This window comes from Pyxicephalus adspersus, chromosome 2, assembly GCF_032062135.1.
Source record: "Pyxicephalus adspersus chromosome 2, UCB_Pads_2.0, whole genome shotgun sequence".
In the NCBI taxonomy this organism is placed as follows: domain Eukaryota; kingdom Metazoa; phylum Chordata; class Amphibia; order Anura; family Pyxicephalidae; genus Pyxicephalus; species Pyxicephalus adspersus.
The window spans coordinates 26,159,901-26,178,715 of NC_092859.1; the positions used below are offsets into that span (position 1 = coordinate 26,159,901).

The 18,815-nt window shown below is 36.7% G+C and overlaps 1 protein-coding gene across 1 annotated transcript; it reads left to right on the top strand.

Moving 5' to 3' along the window:
• Positions 1 to 3,351: 3,351 nt before the first annotated feature.
• On the top strand, positions 3,352 to 17,607 carry LOC140322379 (embryonic protein UVS.2-like). Its single transcript, XM_072398953.1, has 11 exons — positions 3,352 to 3,456; positions 4,467 to 4,503; positions 7,529 to 7,582; positions 8,603 to 8,752; positions 9,197 to 9,314; positions 9,605 to 9,783; positions 9,873 to 9,954; positions 10,671 to 10,798; positions 12,654 to 12,769; positions 13,859 to 14,084; positions 17,507 to 17,607. The coding sequence occupies exons 1-11, from the start codon at positions 3,352 to 3,354 to the stop codon at positions 17,605 to 17,607; spliced, it is 1,296 nt and encodes a 431-aa protein (XP_072255054.1).
• The last annotated feature ends 1,208 nt before the right edge of the window (positions 17,608 to 18,815 follow it).

Genomic DNA, 18,815 nt, shown 5'->3' on the forward strand with positions numbered 1-18,815 from the left:
CTTTATGAAATGTTGCTTCAAATAGTGAACACTGGAGGGATTCTGATCTCCCCGTCATTATCCAAAATATAAAAAAATTGGGATGAAACTATTAGCTGTGGATTTTCTACTTTCTTCTTTATAAACCTTCCTAGGCCCTGGAGATTATTTGTTGAACAAATTTAGGTGATTCCTGGAACCTTTGTCTTTTTTAAAGTTTAGTTTGTGGAGCAATCTCATTAATCTCCTAACAATTGTCCAAGGACCTTCAGCAGAGGTACAAAACAGACAATTTAATCTCTAGGAGAATTGTTTAATCTACAAAATATGCCATGCACCGCCAGGCTTACCCACATAAACACAATGCCATGTACTTGAAACCAGAGGAAACACGCCTTCAACTCTTTGTGGCTGCTGATTGGAGGAAACCAAAGAAAGTCCCCTATAAAAGCTCAGGAAGGACAGGTAACAAACGGGGGGCCTTCAAATCCAAGAAAGATTATATATCCTGCAGCAACATGAATAAAATAATTTCCATCTACCTCCTGGCCTACCTCCTCGTCCCATTGGCAGGTGCCCCCCTAAAGGTAAGAATTGGAAATAGAGTTATAGCAAAACAATTTCATTTTTTAAAATTGATTATCAAGAATAATTCTTGGATAGACAGAACCAACAATCTAAAAGGTGGTTTTTAGATTACCTCTACTCTAATAAAAGAATTACATTTCTACTTGCCTTTGCTGCATTATGATTGTCTACTGATCAGACTTTTATAGTGATCTCAGTTAGGTTTTGGAAACTATACATTTATCTTTTTTCCTTACCCATTTTAATGAACTTCACAAAAGTCATCCAGTTTTCCATGGTAAAATTCTCTATTTGGTCATCCATGATCATTGTTTATATTTTAAATGATCATTTATTGGTATATCCTCATGTATTTTCTTTGCACTTTTTGTTGTTTATTTTGCTTGTAATGTTTGCAGTATATTATGAAAACATGTACTTTCATCTTTTATTGGATATTAGTAATGACAAAGTCGGAAGTCTTCCTCTTAAATTCACTACCTAATGAGCAACAATTAACAACCAGCTATGGCAACCAGGTAAATTATTACATTATTGAAAATTGATTTGATAACAATAAGAATAGAGCCCTATGGGATTTTTTTCTACTTTTCTTGAGATCAGAATGAGCTGCTACATGGAGATTTTCAGTGGAGGGATAAAGATTGTCAGTAGAAGGGTGGAGTGATTAATCTCCGATGATTGCACAATGTCACAATTTTTCTTCAACAGAGAAATTGAATAGAAACATATGATAAGTGCCCATTTAAGGGATTTATGGGAGCCCTTTTTCCTAAATTTCATTTGAAGCCTACCCCATGAAAGTAATCTCCTGAGGCATGTAATCTCTCAGCAGCAACCTTCTGCAGCAGCACATAAGCATTTTTAATCTTTGAAAGCCTAAAGCTACACAGCCTGTTACATCTTTCCTACCGTAAAGTTGTACTACTTGTTGCCCATCTCATTACCTTAAAATTGCAGAAAATTGGTTTAAATGATGTCATTCATAATTAAGTTTTTATAGATGGACATTTTTGGGCCCATAAGGTCCCCTTCTTAGTGCAAATAGAAATCATTATGTGTGTAAAACACAAGAAGGATTCGTGATAGCTTGCATCTTTAATAATAAAATAAATAATCAAGAGTATCATTAAAAATAGAAACTTTCTGCTTTTAACAAATGGCTAACATGGTTTTAAACCCTACAACTATTTACATTTTTAAAAAAGTTCCTAGCAGAAGAGCTACTCACCTCTCCAGCATTCCTTGTGTCCATTATGACCTGTATTCAAGTGCTCAAGCCTCTGACAGTCTTTATCATTTAACACTTCTGTGTTCCTGTTGCCTTTGTCCCATGCAGGTTTCAGTGGTTCCTACATTGCAATGGTGATGGAAAATGGCAGAAGTAATGAAATCAATACTCCATCTACTACAATGGAGAGTAGTAGCAGTAGTGACACAAGAGACCAGTGGTGTCTTATTTGCAAAGGAACATTTTATTTTAGCCATTTTTGCAAAAGTCACGGTAATGTAGGTTTCCTGCACCCACTGATTTGCGGAGCTCTTTCAAAGGCATAGGGATCTTCAGAGAGGGGCATCAACCTCTTTTGTGCCATTACCTGGCTCCATTATCTGTGGGCAACCTGAGATCTGCCAATCAGGTCTGTGTTCACAGAAGTGCAGTAAACCAGGCATATGAAAGCCCATCAACACCAAACTGACTGTCAGCACCTGCTGGTGTAGGTGAATGTAATATATGCAATATTTCAGATGTGACTGGTTGAATAGATTAATTTCATAAAATTGGTAAATAATGACATTTTTTTCCTCTTTAGTGCTAAGCTAAATGATACAGTAGAACCTCTACTTAGCACTTAGATGATTAAATGATACAGTTTTACCTAGGCTGAGATAATGGGGCTGATTCACCAAAGGAATTTAGAATGTTTGTATGGTGAATCCAAGGTGAATCATCAATGGATAATTCACATTTATCAGTGAATGTGGTGAAAATTCACACTAAAAATGTTTATTACGCAGTATTTATATAGCGCCAACATAGTCATTTCACTAGCTGTCCCTCAAAGGGGCTCACAATCTAATGTCACTACCATAGTCATAGTCTTTAACACAATCTAAGGTAAATTTTTTTGGGAAGCCAAATAACCTTACTGCATGTTTTTAGATTTTGGGAGGAAACCCACGGGACGAACCTGGGACTACAAAGGCCAGAGTACTAACCTCTGAGCCACGCAATCTCAAATTGATACATTAATTTTTAGTAAATTAACCAGAAAAATGAATGTATCAATTTGCTGACTAAAAGATCTACTGGCAGAATGTACAGATAACAAAACTTTGAATTTCACTTCAAGTAGATGGGATCTTTTTGTCTTCTTTAGGAAGACAAAATGAAATGAAAAAGAGTGAAACCATACACAGCAGATACTAAAAACCCTGTACTGTCATTCCAATAATCTAGCCTTAAAACAAAACAGGGTGGAAACCACTTTTCTGCACCTCATTTTAAATAGCATCTACTTATCCTCACCAAAACAACCCTGGACTTTCAAGGCCACGATCGCCGTGGCAATCAAGTCAGAATGGGAGCTCAGAGCCTACCGGGATACATACGTCATCTTGGGCATGCACGGAAGGAGCTTTTTATTCAGTGGGGTAAAACAAAATGGCAATCTCATGCATGCGCAGTGAGATCGGCACTCCCCATCTAGGTGACCCGATCTTGCTCCTGCGCAGTGTAAGATTGGGTGACATAGAAAGAAGGCAAGAAAAAGGGAAAGGAAGATGGCGACGTCCGGCGCAGAGGAAGGGACAAAGGAGGATTCTAGGAAGACGCAGGACCCAGTCCGGGAAACCTCAGGAGGGATCCATGGATCTGCGAAGGTTAAGGTGAGTGAGTTTTTTTTTTTCAGTATATTTCCAATTTAACTAATTAAAACAAGTGTCCCATGATTAAACATAACTACTATCACTTAACCCTCAATCATAGATATAGGGGAAAAAAAGAGGAAACCAGACATCCCCTCAAACATTTCCCCATGGTAATCTTCCAGGTCCATGTGTTTTTATGGCGATATCTGATTCCTACATGGAAATGTCAGATTCCCTGTTTTATAAATAAAGCACTATATATAAAAATGATTCTTTTTAAAAAAAAATATAAAAATGATATACCAACTATCTATAAATAAATCTCCATCAATTCAAATCATTAATATAACTGTGAATATTTATTTATGAATCTCAACCATGATCCTCAATAAATTAAAACATATTGATAGTACCCAATCTAGTTGATGAAGTAGGAAAAATATATACAATACAACATAATGAAAAGTTGACACTCACCGTCAATAGTTCAGTTACAAAATCTCTCCTACATATCTCAGTTTTGTCAAGCTCCCACCAACATTTTGCCATAAACACCAAAGCCATGCATCCTGCCCACCTAAATACCTACCTACGCCAACATGTCAGAACATACTGGGCACCCCATGTGGTGCACTAAACTGCACGCTCCAACAACTAACCTGCCAACATTTGAAAGTGGCAAAAGCGGCAATCTTAGCATGCCATGGCAAATGGTGGGTGCGGTCCAGTGTGCAGGGCGAACTTTAGCTTATTATTTTTATTTATTAATAAAAACAAACAAAACAATATTTACAAATTTTTTTAAATGGAAGGTTCTTTATATCTTAGTCAAAGAGAATGGGGAATTCAGCGAATGAATTGCTGGAACCACTTGCAAAGTGTCAAACTATATCAGGTGAATGAAGCAGATGTTTCTGTAAAATGGGTTATTTTATTAAGCTGTGCTGATTCACCCACTAAATAGCTCATCCTTTCTGACCAACATATAAACTGTTATAAACTATGTTTTGTTTTTTTGTCATTATAAGGCAGAAACACACACCATTCAGGCAGCTACAATTACAGGTAAAGTGGAGCTAAACTCTAAATTCAAGCTCAAAATTAGATTTGTTTATTTAGTTTTGGACATGGCAAATTGTGTATGGCAAATTGCCATGTCATCCACTCCTGACCTTTTTCTCCGCCCATAGCACTCCCTCACCATTGATTGGTTGGTGCTGATGTCATGTTCCTAAAGATCAGGTCACATCACAAGGCACAGTTGTCACCCTAATCTGCTTTGTAAACCTTATTCACGTTGTCGCCCCCATTTGTGGAGCCTGCTGTCACCCTAATCTGCATTGTCACCCTTATCTATAGAGCCCATTGTCACCCTAAACTGCGTTTTCACCTTCGTCAATGGAACCTGTTGTCACCCTAATGTGTTTTGTCTCCTCTTCATTGCGGTGGCAATGGAGAGCACAGGGGGAGGGGTCAGGGAAGTTTTTTGACAGTTTAGAAGGTTTATAAGGGATAAACAAAGGTAAACTCCAGGTAGATCAGTAAATCCTGAGCTCATATCATCCATAAATCAAAATTTAATATGTGAGTTTAGGTCCAAATTAATTACACTATTTGTGAATATTGGTGCCATCTAGTTTCAGCTGATGGAATTACACCAATGAATTCCAGTATGACTGCAGGAAAATACAGAGCTCAGTACAAGATGACAACTGGAAATCAACTGTCCCGGCAAAATCAAGACAGTTGTGAGCTGTGCAATGACAGCTTTCATGCAACCCGCATAGAAGAATATAGGAGTCTCGATTCCTGGCTCATACAAGCCATAACTGCTGAGTTAACAAATATGTATCAAATCTATCTCACCACAATCGAACATATCTATATCTATCTATTTCTATCTATATCTATTTTACAAATAACAATCAAATCACAATGTTTATAATTTTTTATAACAAACAAATCATTATTAGTTTTGTGCACATCAATGTATAACACCATTACTGCTGGATGGCTATTGTTATATATATTGAATAAGTTATACCTGGGTCCTGGGTTAGTTTGGTAAAGATACATACATTCAAATAATCTCCTTACGCAGTGTTTCTCAACCAGGGTTTCTCCAACGGTCCCTGGGTTTCTTCCAGCAATAAGCAATTTGTGACTCTCTGCTCTGATTAGGTGAAATTGATGAATATTTTGGATATCTGCAAGGATGGCATTCTTCCTGCTGACCACCACACTAATGTACTGTGAGCTGTGGATATAGTAATGATGTGATTGATAATAATACGTTTCATGGCCTGGTGCATGGCAGGATAAGATGCATGGCTCTTCAGCTCCTGTCCTTTTTCAAACTCACCAGCTTATTCTCGGCTTGACCTGGCACTATAGCTGCAGCAATGGGCAGACAACAACCGCAGTAGTAGTCCTCATGGCCATGAGATTGCACACTTTTTCTCTTCTACTCCTAGGCCTTGTAACCAGAAGGGATCCATAATGGAGCCCAAGCAAGCCAGTCTCCTTCCGCTGTGCAGATAAGCTCAACGCTCTTCTTCTCCACCTAACCCTAAACCTATTCCCCATTCTGCACAAAGTCCCACACTGGCCTCCAGCAATTGTTTTGTGGGTAGGCACATTGAAACTTACTTCAAATCACTACCCACCAAGGCTGACTTTGAGCAGTGTGTCCAAAGTATGGAGAGCACATATCATTCTGAGATGGCTAAACTGAGAATTGATATGCAGATCAGGATTGTAGGGGTAACTAAGGAGAATTTAGGGCCCACCTTCAGCAATGCAGATGCATTTGGAAAACAGAAATAGACAAACTGATTTCAGAATCCAGAGTCTGCCTGAATCTTTGATGGTCGTTGAGCTGCTTTCAACAGTCTCTGCAGTTTTTAATGGCTTACTGGACAATCCTGAAGACCATTACATTACAACAGACATGATCCACGGATCACTGGTCTCTAAAAGTCTGCATCCAACCTGTCATAGAAATGCCATTTGCAGACTTTATTCATACTAGATCAAAGACGACATTATGAAAGGTGCTCAGGCTCAATGGACAGGCTTTGTCCAGCCAAGCTTTGGACTTATCTAGAGTGCTGAAATCAGCATGGATGTAAGCAGATACTTTTTAACTTCCATCATTTTCCATTCTTTTTTTCCCGTTTAAATTATGGAACTCATTCCTTCAGCTGTCTTTTTGGTCTGATTTTATTGATAATAAATGTACTTTTGCTCAGGTTCTCACTGTTTGTCATGAGTGCGATGCTGTTCTTTTGGTTCTGTCTGTTATATACCAATATTACTTTAGGTATTTAGGGGTCTATCAGCCTCAATTCCTATGGCCCTCAAGTCTAGATTCCGAGAATTACCCCAATATATCCTTTAATTTTGGAAATAAGTTGTATTTACTTGTCTTGGGTGAGAGCAGAAGGTCTCCTTGCCCACCCCCATGATTCTCACAGGTGGGCGGGTGGTGGGCGGGTTGTGTCTCTGGAGAGTGGCCAGGTCATGTTGTCAGTGAAGTCCTTAAATTTAGTGATCTGTGAGGTCCAAAAGGTTTGCGATCACTGATCTAAAATATTAGAAAGTTCATGGTTTATTAGTTTATGGTTTAAACTTTAGCCAATATTTAGTCTCCTAGCCAAGATCAGTTATTATTTTTTTCTTCTGTAGCCTCCAATCTTGAACAGTTCAGCTCGCACGATTTGATTTCAGGAGGTGACAACAATGTTCCACTGATTCCGAAACAGAACAGGTCATTGGGTAAGTCGCGATACCTCTTGCTTCACTCACTAATCTAAAACTGTTTTGGCATAATTTGGGTCTAGTTGACGTACTTCAATCAGGTTTTATTTTATAAGTGTCAGAAAGGAAAATCTCAGTAGATACACACAATTATAGCCAGGCAGATACTCTAATCTTACACTGTCCAAAACTAAATAAACAAAATCTAGTTCCATTTGGGTTTTGCTCCCACTAAATCTACAATAAAAAAGTGCAAAATCACACAGATATTTAGCAGTTCACAAGATTAGTTGAAATATTTTTTATAAAATTTTAATGTTTTTCTTTTCAGAACAGGATTTGCATCTCTCTGCTGTCTACAACCGTATTATGAAAACTAACAAAGGTAGAATTTACTTTACTGCACATTATTGCATGTATTTACTATATTTTTTTTCATAACTAGTGGTGTTATGGCACTCTACTGATCCCAGGACAGACCTTTGATCCCACCCCTGCGAACTTTGAGCAGATGACTTTTCAGAATGAAAAAATAGTGCTTTAGTATTATTGCAGCTGTGACTGTTTGTAAGAGAATAATTTATATAATATAATATAATATAAATATATATATATATATATATATATATATATATATATATTTATATATCTCCTGTAACTTTTGTGGATATATATTAGATTGCAAATATGTATTTATTTAACAGGATCGGTCTTGGGGTGTTTTTATGGCTGAGGGTCAAGTTAAGGAGGAGTTAAGGAGACCAAAGGACAGCGTTTAAAAACTCAGTGACAGATTTTTTTTATTGGTACAACAACCTCATTTTCCATTTGAATCCAAAAAGTTTCTGGCCAAGTTTGATACAATTTTTATTTTGTAATGAAAGTCTAAACTAATCCCGAGGTAAACTCTGCAATAACTAATATGTATGCTCAGGGAAAATGTACTATATAATGATTTCAAATCTTATCAACTAACATAATATTGTTACTAATCAAAAGAAAATGATCCTGCTTCTGCATCAAACCAGGCATCATTTACATAGCACCACTCTCTGGAGACCCCAGCTTGGCTGGATATTCTACAACAAAGAGAAGATCCCCGGAGCTGCTTGGTAAAGTCAAAGTTTTTTTTTAAATAAAAGGTATATGCACAGTGAGCTAATAAACTGAGATCCGCAGAACAAATGCCTTTTAGTTAAATAAAACTTCTGACTTTCCTCCTGTTTTTATTTTTTGCTAATATATAATAATTTTTATTGTCAGGATGAACACAACATACATTATGGTACCATATAGCATGATAAATGTGAAAGCCACATCCCATATGTTTTACATATTAAATCTGCATTGGAAAAAATATGTATTTTGTCACTGAGAACTAGCTAAATATTGTTCTGTTATCTAGAATATTATAGTGAAGACAAGATAGTGACGCAAGGAGACATTCTCATAAAAAGGACCAGACGAATGGCTACCCGTTGCAAATCCTGTCTCTGGCCCAGAGCTGCAGATGGGAATATTAGGGTGCCGTTTAACCTTAATTTTCCAGGCTACTGTAAGCAAATATGTTTTTTACTTATAATGAAAGAAAGAGTCTTAGAAAACTATTATAATTGTTTTGTACATTTCTTTCTGCTTTTCTCGTTTTTTACAAAATAGAAAAATAGCTTTAGTAGGGATTTCAGAAATTCAGTCCTTTATGAACAGTAATTTGTTTAATGAAATAAAAACGTTCTTTAAACATTTAACTTCTCTCTGACATATTTAGCCCCAAAAAAGGCAAAGGGACAATATGCTCTATAAAATTAATAACTAATAATATTTTTTTTTTTAATAATTTTGTATACATTTTATTAGTTACTATTGTTTACCCTCAAATCACTATGTGTAGTGTTTTACTAATAATATTCTGTTTTATTAGGAAAGAAGTTGTTTTTTTTTCATTAAATTTTATTAAATTGCTTTGTAGATTAAATATGATTCTTTTGGGTATATTTAGCAAACTCCAACTTGGCTCTCATATGCAATGCAATGGAAGAGTATGAAACATTGACCTGTGTGCGGTTCATCAATAGGACCACAGAGAATGATTACATCAATATTTCATCTTCAGAAGGGTAGGTATACCAATCAATACTGAATCAATGTGCACATCGCATGTAGACGAAGTAAATAGGAAATGAGCTACTGGAAAATTTGGGATGAAGTAACAGCTGTAGGGTCTGCCTGTGTCAATTAGCTCATTATATTTTAAGAACGGATTTTCAAACTAGTCTATATGAATGCAAATGCTTGATTAAAATTGATCTATCCTGCATGTATAAGGTACCTTGTCTACTTCTTCCTTTTTTCCTTCCTCCCTAACTTCGTACATAATGTATTGTGTTTGATATTTCTTTTCCTCTAGCTGTTCATCCTTTGTCGGACGAAACGGGGGTGCCCAGTCCCTTGTACTAAACTCAACTGAATGTATGAAGCGGGGGGTTATACAACACGAACTTCAACATGTTCTGGGATTTTATCATGAAATTTCTAGAAGTGACAGGGCTACCTACATTTCAATCATGACTGATCTTATTTATCCAGGTACAGGGCTCCTCCATAAACATTGTCTTCTTGTGTGTAATCTGTCTCTAGGATGAAATGTCTTAGAATTTTTTCTTTATTTCTATCAGCACATATCACCGAATTTGCCATACTGGGTGGAGATACCCTGGGCCTACCATATGACTACAAGTCCGTTATGCATTATGGCAAGTAAGTTAAAGTGTACCTGTTACAAGATTAAAGTCGGTAGAAAGTTTTAAACTTATTTCCTATGTAATTAAAGGTTTTCCCTGGAACAAAAGTTGGTTTATAGTCAGTAACTGCATTTTGCAGAGGGACCTTGGCGTGACTTCAGATACAAGCAAAACTAAAAACCTATGAATGAACTTCACCACTCAAGTTTTTATATAACACATAGCAGCTAGCTTGTTACACTTCCAGCTTTAAAAAAAAACATGTATTATGACAATTAATAATTCATAACTAACTTTTTGCACTTTTTGCAAAGACCCACATTTGTAAATTCAGATATTTCCATATTATATACATAGGGATGCCATCATATTTTTGTTGCACATAACATTTAAGAGCAGAGCTAAGAGAGGGACCCAGCAGGCCCATACACTGGAGGTTAACAACAAATACCAACAGGAGAAGAGTGAATAAAAAATCAGTCATCTGATTTTCATTCATATCAACAATCAAGTTACAATTCACAGGCCCATTGTATCTACAACATTTGTCTATCATTGAGTTCAGCTTGAACTTTTTCAGCTGTATTAAAAGTAAAAAAAACACTATATATTTTCTTTGAGTTTCTTCAGAGGCATTGACAGAAGTAAAAGATTTCATATGCATGTATAATACATTGTATATTATGTTGGTACTATATAAGGGAATTGACTTAATAAACCTCTTGTTTTAAGGTATGCATACACCATTAATGAAAACCAGCCCACCATCATACCTACACCTGACCCAGCTGTACCAATTGGACAAAGATATGGATTGAGTGTACTGGATGTTCAAAAACTTAACAAGCTCTATAAATGCAGTGAGTATGGACAGTATATAAAAAAGGGTTCTGTAGTTTAATTATGAACTTGACAATAAGCAATAAAATGCAACGGATGAAGTCTGCGTCAATTGTTAGATGACTCAAATAAACTTTACCCCTTTGAAATTGTGAGGCTTAAATATGCTTTACTATCTGACTCACTCTCATTTCCTCTTTTAATTGCAGGTGATATTGTTCTATCACCTGCTATAGTACGCCTTTAGGAGAAGCATTCTCTAAGCATTCCATATCTCATCTTTAACCCCTTCCAATGGACAGTACTAACAATACTTCTGGTGTACCAAAATGGGCACCTTTTTTTGGACCTTCCCTATCCAGATACATTAGAACTTTTGGAATCTAGTTGGGCCTGTGTCCGTAAAGTAATGATTAGCGAGCAATGGTGCGAGGTTCACTTTATGCATTGTGGAACTGCCCTATGATCTCCTGTTTTTGGAAAAAAGTCTTTGACTTTATACAGTTAGTCACAGGACATGCTAGACCATTTATTCCGCATTTAGCACTTTTTCATAGTACCTCTGTATTGCCATTATCTATCCCTCTGACAACACAAGCATTAGTCACAAAATTTGAACATCTCTGCTTTTTGCCAGCCAAAAAATGTATACATGTAAATATGTGTATGTATATATATATGTATATATACATATATATGTATATGTATATATTTTTCATCATGTATGTATATATTTTTCATCATACAACCTGGTATGACCACAGAAGTTTGGGTGCCTCCTAGGTCAAACTCTATCAATAGGGCTAACAATCTGTAACAGACTCAGGCTTTGCTTAACATGACTTTTACTTCTGTCATCACTGTATATGTTCTTTCCTTTTTCTTGCGAATTTAAGGCTGTAGTGCTACATCTGGTTCTCTATAAGAACATGCTAAAATTGCTAATGTTATCCATCTCTTTGTGTTATACCCTTTTGTTTTGTTATATGGTTATACTTTTTGGGTTTTATTTTCACCTTTAGAAAATGGAAAATGAAGGCGTGGCAGGCATTTTTTTTTTGTTTGCATCACTGACGCATTTATATTAAAATGTTTTTCTCCACTTACCTGTACTATCGGACACCACTTTCACTTCACTTGTCTTTGAGCTTTTTATTGTATGTGTACAGTGTACTCGTTATTGTATGTATTCTTGTTGATTATTCTGCCAATAAAGAAATATTTTTTAAAAAATGCAATGGATGGTAATAAACTTGGCAAGTATCTTTATAAAATGTTTTATATCCATGGCATCCTACAGCCTGATTAAGATACGGACACTTTCAAGCAGTGAAATAAAAGTGGTCATAGGCTTAAAGTGACTTTGTCAGTGAGTTGATGAAATTTTTCAGCAATATATTTATCAGCCTGACAACCCATCTGCAGAAACTTTGCTTGTTAGTAGAGCTGCTGGCACTGATTTTAGCCCATACATCTGAGTGTGTGGTCCTGCTTACCCATATTCACTGCTGGGAATATTTACATACCGTAGTTAGCTATTTTATTATGATATGGCTACTTACAGATGACAGTCAGTGTCCTCATATTTGGTTTGCCGAAATTTCTGTACAAAACAGGCATTTTTTACTGAAACGTCAGTGAACTACACCGGCTAAAAAGTCAAAGTTAAGATTCTTTTCATGTTTAATGGACTTTCACATGAGTTGGGAAAGCTACTTTCAGTGATATATTTTCTATATTCTTATTTCTTTTTTGGGTGGTTTTGCTGCTATATCACTTCTTGACTAGGTCACTTCTTGGGTAGATCACTTCTTTTAGCCCTAATTTGTGGTTTGAATCATTGATTATAAACCTAATGAGTTTATGTCTTTTTAGATGTGTGCAGTACCTTGTTGAATGAAGTAAATGGAACCTTTACCTCAACCAATTTTTACAATGGATATCCCGATGGCATGTCCTGTGTTTGGCTGATTAGAGTTCCCTATGGACAGGTAAATATCTGCACAAATAATGTTCCATCATGCCTGCCAATGGATATCCCGATGGCATGTCCTGTGTTTGGCTGATTAGAGTTCCCTATGGACAGGTAAATATCTGCACAAATAATGTTCCATCATGCCTGCTGCATTAATCCAAGTTAGCTTTAAAAAGCCCTGTTTTTTATTTTTGGAAGTAATTCCTTAAGTAAAATATTGGGGCATCCATGTACCTTTGTTTGCTTTGATTTTACTAAAACTGTAGAATCAACACAGAATTCCTTCAAATCCTTTTTCAGCACTGCTTGAGACATCACTTGTATAATCCCAAGGACCCATATTCACCAGATGAATGTGTTTTGCCATGGGTTTAGATACATTTTTTTATCCCTGTGAAAGAACTTGTCCAATTGGCTTGCATGGGTAACATTTAAGCCAAAGTCTCACAGAAATGTAGTATGCAGACTCCACTAGAAACCATGGGTTTTCTTACGACTATGTGCACCTTTGATTATGCCACAAAGTACAGCAATATGCAGAAGCTGGGGAAAATGGCATTTAAAAAATACTATTGCCTTAACCTCTATAGGCAAAATGAAGATTCATTTTCAAATGTTTACATTTAGAATAATGTCATAATACACTACCGTGTAGTAGGAATGTCACCAGGCCAATACAACCTATTCCAAAACCATGCTCATTTATACAGCGGTGGACCCAGTTTTGCAGCTATAACAGCTTCTGCTCTACTGGAAATACTAAAAGTTTTTTTGTGTTTGTTGGAAATTTTGCTTATTAAGTCATATGAACATTTGTGGGGTAAAACATTGATGTTGAAAAGGAAAAACTGACTTCACAGACACAATTGATCCAAAAAGTGTTGAGTAGGGTTAAAGTCAAAGCTCTTTGCACGCCACTTGGGTTCTTTTACACCAACTAGCTGGCTTTGTGCAGTGTGGCGTAGCCCTGCTGGAAAAGCAAAGCTCCTACCCCATCCTTGATACACAATTTAAGTGCATTTAAGTGTCTAGAATGTAATTTTTTTGCAGTACACTTGTCAGTGACAGTGGAGTCTTTCACACATGTGCATCTTTTTCATTGTAGGTTGCCCTCACATTCAATTATTTCGATATTCTGAACACTAATGGATGTGTTGCTGACTATGTAAAGATTTATGATGGACCTACTAGGAACTACCCATTGTTGTTGGACAGAGCCTGTGGGACTGTTCAGTATCCAATGATTATTTCCACCACAGATCAGATGCTTATTAAATTCATCAGTGATGGCTCTGTGCCCACTTCAGGATTCAAAGCTTCATATAAAACAGGTATCTTCATTGTTTGTAAATGCGTAGAAACTTTTTCATAATGAAGGCTTTAAATGGACAAATTTTAGAAGAATGAAGTCCTTGTACCAGCCTTATTGCCAACATGATGTACTGTAAAATGTAAATTGAGGCAGTACTGAGACTAAGGGTTTAGCTATTGTTCACTCTTCTTGATTTTCTCTTCTGTCTGGGCTTTTTGAGCCATTACAATTTTCTAATATTTTCCTCTGTCAGTTCCATGTGGCGGATTTTACTCTGGTGCCATGAATCAGATCACTTCTCCAGGATACAACACCGGTGCTTATCCACCCTACATGAACTGTAATTATGCAATATATGCACCTATTGGATATCGGGTGAGGCTTTTTGTCTGTTTTTTTTTAATGTATTATATCTATATATTTATTAACAAGGTCTCTTGCTGAGAGATATGCATATTTATGTTCTATTTGTATTTATGTATATATGTTTAGTGTAACTAAAAAGTGATATTGTTGTTAACAATGTTTAGTGTTGGTGGCCTCAAGCTTATCCCCTTTTGGGAAATCCAAAGCCGAAGTCCATAATACATGCCTCAGCCTCACCTACAACCATCATGGAGCATTCCCATTTTCACAATTGTGTTCATGATATCAAATTATAAAAAGGAGACTTATCCCTTGTCAAAGCCAGCTTCAGGGCAAAAGATTTCGGCTTTGGATTCCCTAGGAGAAATGCTTACATAGTCTTAGGCTAGGTTCAAACATGTGGTATACTGCAGCAGTTCAACATTTCAAAATACAACTCAACCACAAATAATTACTATGAACTTTTTATAGGATCTATAGGATTTTTATAGGATCAACATTACGTACATTACGTAGTGCTTTGCAAGCCCATAGTCATGTCACTAACTCTAATGTCCTTACTGCAGTCATATAACACTAACACATTCTAAGGTTATATTTGGGGAAAGCCAATTTCCATACCTGCATGTTTATAGGATGTTGGAGGAACCAGCAACCAACACACGGAATATATACAGGAGACAACAGAACACACAGAATATATACATGAGATATTTGTAGTTCAAATCAGAAGAGCAGCCTAGGATGACGACACTTTTCATTTGAAGATACAAAGAGAGTTTTGTCATTTTACAACAAAAACTGAAAAAAATCACAAAAAGCCATGCTGTCACCACATCTTAGAGCTAGTTTGCATTATATTATATTTATGTTTTTGGGTTTAGATTTGCTGTTATATTATAATACTAAGGCAGCTGAACTAATAAAGCAGATCCTAATAGTGTCTCACTTTAGCTTTTTTATGCTACGATGGTTGTGCATGGCTTGTATATATTTACTAACTTTCCTTCTTTCTCCTAGATTACACTATCTGGCACATGTGAGCTTGAGGATCCTACAGAAAATGTTTGCTATTTTGACTTAATGACTGTGTATGAAGGGGGATATGTGGGCTCCAAAAAACATACATATTGTGGTGTATGCAACATTCCTACTATAACATCTACTGCAAATTAAATGCTGCTTAGTTTTGTAAGCGATTTTGCCAACCAACGTCGAGGGTGCCAGTTGACTTATAACTTTAGTAAGTAAATAGTGCAATTTATAATCAATTTACAAGATCCAGATAACATGGTGAAAAAAAATTGGATATGAGTGTCCTGTCCTATTACTATATAGTTATAGTACTATGGTACTATACTACTATATAGTACTATAGTTATAGTTTTATGGTATATACTGGATGTGCTTAAGAGTGCTCTCTTTCTGCTCCTGTTTGTAGAGAGGGCATCATCATCTGACCTTAAGATATGTAAATAGGAAAAACCTGGTTTGGGGTTTTGGTTACTTTAAATCCCAATGACCAGAGGATCCGTGGCTAATAGACCTTTATGGGTGCCATATGTACATATAAAGCAACTACAGCTAAATTCAATACGTGCAACTTTCACATCTGGGAGGAAAGGGATTTTATCAATGTTGCTCTAAAAAGGCTCAATGTCAAGTTTACATTTCTGGATGAAAGGTGAGCATGAATGGGAGGGGCAGGACAGACATGAAGATTAAATGTATACAAAAAAACATAAAACTTCTTCCTGTAATATGATTACAGATTCAGCAGAAAGACCTTTCACCACTTTGTAACTATTACATATAATTATTGGATTCACATAACCTGTGGATTATGGGCCATTGTGCTGTGCAGATCTGTAATATTGTTGTGTGTTGGGGTGTGATTTCTGGAGAGCACAAAACTGACATGTGTAACCCCAGTTGTAGGAAAAGTAGAACGTCATACACTCTGTGATCCAAGTGATCAGTCTGAACTAACACATTATTCTTAGCCCTAAGCAAACATACATTTCAGTCCTTCTCCTGTGTACTACCAAATATCGTAGTGTTTTGTCTTACTGCTGGAAAATTCTGCCAACAAAAATGAATGTAGCTGGAAGCAGTATGTGCCCCCCTAGATCTGACTCCTTCCAGAATTCTGTAGAAGAATGCTGTCTATCCCTTGGCCCACAGATTGTACTACATGGTCTTTACAAATTAAGCACTGTACACATGATTAGGGTAGTTCAGATCTTTGCCCCACTTCCCACTAAAAACATTTCCTACTTAAACTTAAAACACCTCCCGCTTAAAACATTTCCTATTTAAAACACTTCCCACCATTAAACCACCCCAACTCTCCCCACCTCTATTTACCAGCCATTCCCCCCTCAACAACACTCCGACACCTGCTTGGACTTAAAATGACTGGCAAGCAGCCATTTTATTTAACAATAAAAAATTTCTTTAATAAACACAATAAATAACCAATAACTATAACATTATTTAAATAACATACATTAACATAATGGAACATATAAATCCACATGACATAAACATACCATTAATATATCAGAATTACTTGAACATATAAAACTATCTTCAACCCCTTTAAAAATAAACCTATAAACCCGAATCCCCATTTCAAACCACTGTTCCCTATTGGACTATATCCAAAACCATCTCCATTTTTAATCACAAGGCTGCAGGTCTAGGAAAGGTTAAGTCGGAATGTAATTAACCATTTTATAACACACTGGCCGCTAGCTGCCCAGCACCGCCTCAGGGGCCACACCATAACACCAATAAATGGGCACCCTACCTCTGGGTTGCCCAACCAAAATTAACCAACAGGACTCTTACCCTCCTAAACCCCAACTGCCACAGCTCGCTGCACACCATCCCGCAACCCCAAAAACCACAAATCTGTGCCAATGGCATTGAGGTGCACCCCATCACTAAGCAGGAACCTCCACGTTTCTTCCTCCAATTCCCTATGCCCAATAACAATCCCCCCATTCCGGGCCACAAACCTGCCCAACTCTTTGTTAACCTTGATCCTCGCTTTATTCACTCTCTCCACAGAGCTTGCCTCTCTCCAACTAGTTATGGCCACTATATCTGACCAAACAATGATCAACCCCAGGAACTCCAACTGCAACCTGAAAAACCGCAGCGAACCGTAGCCTCCTCTCTGGATAAGCCCAGCCCTCCACCATACATAAGAGTGACCCACTATCCAGATAAAGCAAGGCCGAACTCCTGTAACGAAACATATATTAATATATTTACTGAGTTATATTCATAGCATACAACATACATATCATATCAAAGGGGAGGTCACTAATGGGATTAAATAAACTAGACAAAACAAAATGCTCTCTGAGTGTATAGATGTAATACAATGTAGGTAAGCAATGTTGTGTGTCCCCGACGCGTTTCGCTTGACTAGGCTTCCTCAGAGGACTTGGTAGATTCAAACTGTACAAATTGATTGCCTGAAAAAGCATTTCAGAGAGAAATTGATACTGTAGGTCAGATAGAAGGTAACCTCAGAGCAGATGCGGAATATGATGGGAATATATAAACATCTGTAGGAGGGAGCCTGATGCTGGTGCTATGGTAAAGAATAGCAGCAAGAAAATAGTTGCTGCAATGGCCCTTTAAAAGCATGTTTGTGTTTGGCATCCGGAAATCGTAACAGGAAAGTGGGAGAAAAAGTGACAACTTCCGCCCTTGAATGATGCCCTCGGTTGAGAATGCAGGCTCATCTAACCTAACCTTATGTTATATTACTGTATGATATGTGTGTTGTATGCTATGAATATAACTCACAAAATTTATTATCTTGCCTAAATAACCACCGCCTTTTCTCTTTTTCTTTTTTTTAATTCTGTTTTACAGTAAAAATGTAATCTGAAGAATGAAGAGAGGACCAAACACATTGCAACAAAATACTAGTTTCAAAGAACCTGTTCATCGTCTTTCATGCTTTATTCATCAAAACACACTGACAAAATAAATAATTAAAAAAAACAATGTGTCTGTTTTATTTGACATATAAAAGTGGTGAATTGTATTAGTGTTGTAATGATTGCCGAAAACATTTACAGTAGGCTCTGACTTGCTGTGAATACAGAGCACATTTAGGTCTGGTCTTAGCAGTAACAAAATGATCAAAATATGGTCAAAATCCCCTTGAAGGTAACATTTAAACAATATTACTACTGAACAATTAATTGATTGTTTTGGATGTCCAAAAACTACAAACTCTATGGGTATGGTAAGTATGATTTTACAGCATGGATAAATAAATCTCTAGTATAAAATGAAATGATACATGACCCTGTTGGAAATCAAGTGAGAGAGACTTATTTGTCTGTTTTTTAACATT